The 6,102-nt window shown below is 40.2% G+C and overlaps 1 protein-coding gene across 1 annotated transcript; it reads right to left on the minus strand.

Annotated features, from left to right (window-relative positions):
- Positions 1-668: 668 nt before the first annotated feature.
- LOC308116226 (cytochrome P450 2J2-like) lies at positions 669-5,519 on the minus strand (the record flags this gene model as incomplete). Its single annotated transcript, XM_080474278.1, has 9 exons — positions 669-844; positions 977-1,118; positions 2,326-2,513; positions 2,598-2,739; positions 2,827-2,997; positions 4,402-4,562; positions 4,653-4,805; positions 4,903-5,068; positions 5,328-5,519. 9 exons carry the CDS (start codon positions 5,517-5,519, stop codon positions 669-671), a joined length of 1,491 nt encoding a protein of 496 aa, XP_080330404.1.
- Positions 5,520-6,102: the final 583 nt, after the last annotated feature.

The raw sequence follows: 6,102 nt of genomic DNA on the forward strand, positions 1-6,102 counted from the left end.
TCTGGTCATGTTTCAGAGTACCTGCTAAAGACTGCAGAAAGCTGGAAGTATTTACCCACATCTATGTGAAGATGAATTTAAAATGATGTAGGATTGTTGAAAGAATATTTAAAAAGAAAACCTCAGTATGCTCATCATTGTGTAAGAAGTGTATTAAAAGTGATAATTTTCGGGATATACTTGGCTTCTGTTACACTAAACTAAAAGAAAAGTGGATTTATAAATAATCTTTAGGTAACTATCTTTACATAGACTGGCCTACATATCTTTTAACAAAACAGTACCTGAAAAAGCAGATAAAAGAGCAATAAGTTGACATTAAAATATACATTTAATGTAACAAATGTCATGTTTTAATGTGGACAAAACAGAATTCCAGATAATACATATACATGTGATTATTGCCCATGGTCATCCCATCTACAACGGCAGCTTTAATTCAAGGAAGATTTAGTACTTGTGAGACAAATGGGGTGAGTTTAGAGTTAATAGCACACATTTCACTCTCGATTCAGGAGCGGTAGCACGGCTGCTATTCGATCGTTTTTAAAGATGCTTATTTGACGTGGGGTTTTTTTTTCTGTTGTGCTGGGTAAGTAGCTTTAATCTCTCAGAGTGAGAGCTTGCGTCACTTCCTGGGTACGATTCCCGTTTATGGATTGCAGGGCTCAGCGGCTCTTTGCATAAATCTTGAAGGGATGCGGTGTGCGCGTAGCTCCAGTTCTTCCTTCAGTTCTCAGCTCAGCTCCATCCGGAGTAGAGAAGCAGAACCTCTGAAACAAAGTGACAAAGAACAAGAAAAGCTCCATCCTCGCCAGGCCCTCGCCGAGACACGCTCGCTTCCCTGTGGAGACGACAACACAACATTTCCTGCTGCAGATGCGTAATTGGTTATTAGTGATGCTGCTTAATGATTCGTTTACAGTCACATTTCCTCCGTGAACGGTCGTGAACCGAAATTAGTGATCTGAGTCACCTGCAGAGAAAGGCAGAAATGCATCCCTCCTCACAAACTTTCCCTCCGCATCTAGGAAGTGTTGGGGGTTAAAGGTGTGAGGGCTTTCCCACTCGTTCTTGTCAAATAGCACAGAGGTCAGGTTCGGCATCACAGACGTCCCCTGCACACAAACACACACACAGAGTCGCACACAGGAACTGGTTCACACTGCAGGAATTGACCCACAATATGAAGTGATGGCGAAAGGAAATATTCCTACGTTTCAGTAACTTTAGTTTTCACATTATGGTATTTTTTCACAATATAAATTGAAAACCGAGATATACTTTTTCTTTTTATACTCAGAAAGTGAAGTATTTAAAAGCTTTTTGGTTTTACTCTTCACAAGTTTAACTCGTAAGTCATTAAAATATAAAAATAAATTCTATAAAATTATTTTGTTTCTTAACTCCATAAATTGCATTTATTGAAATACTACACTCCAAAGTCTCATTTAGATTTATTCCAACATAATGAAGAAGTCAGTGTGAAACAGAGTCATGGACCAGTTATACATATTAAAAATATATGAACCAAAATTACACATATTTAATAATTTCGAGCTTAAAAAGTCTCTGAATATGTATATATTTTTCACTATATTTCACTAAAGTGTTTGCATCATACTTTAGTATTGCAGTCCAACTTTTTTTTGCAAAACTATCAAACCTAATAAAAACATTGCCATATTTTTGGAAAGTCTTGAAGGTTTTCCATCATATATTTATTATACAATCGTTAAATGCATCATTGAAAGACATACTAGCAGCAGCTTGTATCAGCATGAGTATTCATAAAGCTCATGTATGATATGATGGTCATCAATGTGTTACTACTATTGAGTCATCAAAGATAAATGCAGGAGTCAGGAAATAGTGTCACTTTCCCAAAAAGAGATTTTTTCGCTTATGAATGGACAATTTTCAAAATGTTCTTTGAACATTTTAATCCAAATATAATTATAGCAGAAATAACTGACCTTTTACCTTGGCATATTACCTTTAAAATAATGCTTCTACTGTTAAAATGAGACAAGCACACAGGCGATATTGGACACTTAACAAACCTTTCTGGCTCAAGCTTTAGGAGAAATGCTGAATGATTCTATGAGGATCTACTTTTTAAAGTAGGGGCGAGCAAGAAATGAGACTTACTACTACTAGATGTACTACTAGAACAGAACAACAAGTGTCTAACCTTAATATCAAACTGTGCAATACATTTTTGGATGTTTTTTTGGTTCTGGTTCTGGTTCTGGTTCCTGACCCAAATGACCACGTAGTGAGCACAGAGGCAGATTCAAGCTGCGGTGAGCAGAACAGATGCACCTTTGGAATGAAGTAACCCCCCAGGTTTGTGTCCTTCGCTGCCATCCTGAGTCCATTCAAAGGAACAATGTTTCCCATCCTCTGGATCTCGTGGATGACGGCGTCTGTGTAGGGCATGTTGGGTCTGTCGGCCATGGTGGGCTGCTGGGTCTGTCCAATCACCTGGTCTATCTCCGCCTGGACCTTCTCTACAAAGTCAAACTGGTTGATTTATCATGTGATGTCTGCTTCTCATGTTTCTAATCTGTTTTTGTTTTTTTCTGAGAACTCACCCTGGATGTGTTGGTTTTGGATGAGGTAAATCAGTCCCCACTGCAGAGTCTTTGAGGTGGTTTCACTACCGGCCAGAAACAGATCCAGGCAGCACAGAACCAGGTTTTCTTCCTCAAATCCCAACTCGCTGTTCTTGTTGTGCTGTGAGCAGAAAGGAGGCACCAACTTATACTCGCTTCGTAAAGTCATCTGTTCTCATTTCAACAATGCTCTCGGTCTAAACACCTTCTCTTCTATGAGGAAGTTGTCGATGTAGTCCCGTGGGTTGCTGGGGTCCAGATCCAACTTGTGTCTCTCAATCTCCGTCCTGATAGAAGCCTCCAAAGACTTGGAGCTGCTGAAGATGACATTGTGAGGTCCAGGCAGGTGTTTCATCAGTGCAGGGAAGGCATCGTACAGCTGTGAGCAGACAAGACAAGGAGCTTATTTAAAGGTGGTCCACTTTTGATGGACTGCATTGTTTTGTTTTCCTTCTTCCGATTGACACACTAACACCGGCACATCTCTTCGTTTGCTAAATGTTTTGCAGCTTTTTGCACGTCTTAGATTCTTACGAGGTGCAGTTTGTAATGTGACGTTGGGGGCAATTCACTTTGTCTTCATGCTCCGAGTTTGCTCCCATAGTTTGTTGCTTTGAAAAACACAAAACAAAATAAGAAATTGTGTGACACATAGTGTAGCTAACTCTCTTCTGTACTGGTTTATTAAGTTCAGGGTTGTGGGCGCTGGAGTAGATCCCAGCTAAGTAAATGAGAAAGCAGGATGCACCCTCCTCACCGCCCATCATAGGGAGAGCTCACACACTCACATCCACAAGTATGGACAATTTAGGCAATTTTACAGATACACAGTGAAAACCAAGTAATAATACTAATTATAAGAAGAATGTCAATGAGATCAATCAATGATAATATTGACAATTATTAAACTAAAATATAGAATATCTTTCTTGACAATAAAAATAAACAAGCTCAGCTCAACATCTGTATCTATATTGATATTTTCAAGAAGCAGGTGAAGCCTTTAATTATTTTTTTAAATTTATGAAGGCTGTTAGTTTATTAGAGGATTTTATGTGAATCTGTGTGTTGTTTATTTTTCTTATTCATCGTATTTTAATGCACTCAACATATATTTTATTTTTATTGATGGAGCGGTGCTTTATGAATAACAGATTACTTAGTGTGTACTGGTCCTGCAGGTCACAGAGTACTGGCTGATGTGTACTGACACAGAGGAGAAGGACGACCTTTGTACCACACAGACACACGGACGTGAGCGTGCTGAACCGACTGTGAACTCTGCTATTTTACTCTCTGTGATGTAGCTACCTCATAGCCAATTTGTACCTGTATGTATCTCTTTGTTTTATTTATCCCTAATTGTTTCATTTAGGTTTCTTATCTTTAATTTTCTTTTTAATTTCTCTATAAAATCTGTAATCTTAAGTAAATATGTTGAAATGTCCATGTATTCATGCATATATTTGCACCTAATAGTTATCAAACACTCTAGCAGCCACACATAAAGCAACTAAACACATGCAGGGTTGTGACTTTACTGGAGAGAACATTTATTTGTATTGCAATTTGAAATTTAGTTTCCAAAAGCTTCAGACTATGATCTGCACTTGCACCAAAGTGCTGCCTCTTGCTGCTTTTTGCTATATTGCTGGACTGAGGACAGCTGGAGTTACTTACAAACACATCCTGATGTGGGAACGTTATTTCTATTTGCTACATTTTTAATGTTTGAACTCGCATTCAGATGTAACGGTGTGTATGAGTTGTGCTTGGATCTTACCAAAGCCCATATGGAGCCTTCCAGGTAGGCCATCTCAGTCAGATTCTTCAGCATTCTCTGGAAGTTGTTGTCGCTGTAGTGGAACCGTCTCCCGAACACTATCTGGCAGATGATGTTGGCCACAGCGTTGTTCAATAGCGGGACGGGGTCAAATGACTCACCTGAGCAGAGGAAAGGCCTTCAGTCACAGCACAGCGGGGGATTATTTCACATTCATTTCTTTACATTTTGATCTAATTTCTGCTGATAACCTTCCTCCTTTGTCATCGCCTCTTGCAGGCGTCGACTCTCTTCACAGATGCTTTGCTCCATGGAGCTCTTGGCCAGTCCGAAAGTGCGTAACATGGCCATGGCGAAACGTCGCTGTCTCCTCCACACCTTCCCATTGCTGAAGAAAAGCCCCGCTGATACAGATTTAAAGCAAACATCACTCACAGTGCTAACGGCAGGGGCTCGTTCTCACTACTGATCATGTTTGCATTGTACATTAGCCTGGGTCACCTGAGTTCCCCGAATAAATCCTGGTCACCATGGGACTGTATGGCCGGTCCACAAAGTTGTCGGCCTGCGTCACTATGGCTTCTTTCACCATCTTCCACCCAGACACAAACACTGTTTTGTGTCGTCCCAGACGTATGCAGAACACATTCCCATAAACATCCGCAAGCTGAGGATGCAAAAGCAGACAATACATGGCCTGTTGTGTCCCGTGTGACTGAAATAAGACCTGCATTCAATACAATACACTATTAAAATTCTACAGATTTGTGGCATACACTTTCGCTGAAAATAGTAAACAGCGACATTTTTAACTGATAACCACTATTAGGCCCTATTCTGTGACTATAAACTGAAATAGACATTTGAAAGCTAAATAGCTATTCACTGTTGCATACAATGGACATGCACTGATGATGTCTGTTTACCTTGGTGAGATAAATGTGAGGCTGCTCAGATTCAATGTTGAAGATGTTTCCTAAAATTGGAAGTCCTGGTGGTCCTGGAGGAAAGTGTGGAGGATCCTTTCTGAGAAGAAAACATATTGAGAGTAGACCAGCAAGAATCAAAAGTAGGATCCCTCTCAGGTTCATCCACAGAAACAATTCCCACAGCCACATTGTGTAGTGGAGTAGGAGAGAAGGAAAACACAGGAATGAGCAGGAACATCATCCATCCTCCTGTTAGAGGTGGGCTGTCACTCTGCTGACTCACATGTGAGACATGTAAAAGAAGCTGTGTGTGTGTGTGTGTGTGTGTGTGTGTGTGTGTGTGTGTGTGTGTGTGTGTGTGTGTGTGTGTGTGTGTGTGTGTGTGTGTGTGTGTGTGTGTGTGTTCCAGCTACTACAGCTTCCCCAAAAGATACATTTGAGGTTAACTGGTAACTCTGAAATTTACTTGGTAAAACAAGCAGCAAATTTGACTGCATCAACAGAACTTTAAAACCAGCAAGCAGACAAAAGAGTTCAGAAAGCCGTCACAGGACAGCACTCCAAATGTCTCCACCTCTGACTCTCACTGCCTCTGGATGAAGAAGCTACATCTCGGCCTTGTGTCTACATATGCATGAGGGAAGGAGGTGAGCTGTTTTTGTTATTGTCCTGTGTGACATTCTGCTTTTGCACTGTGCTCCTAAGGTGATTTTATAGAGTCATTAATTATTCCATTATATTCATTTATAATATCACTGCCTATTGTAATCCA

Source organism: Lipophrys pholis (assembly GCF_963383615.2).
Source record: "Lipophrys pholis genome assembly, chromosome: 10".
In the NCBI taxonomy this organism is placed as follows: domain Eukaryota; kingdom Metazoa; phylum Chordata; class Actinopteri; order Blenniiformes; family Blenniidae; genus Lipophrys; species Lipophrys pholis.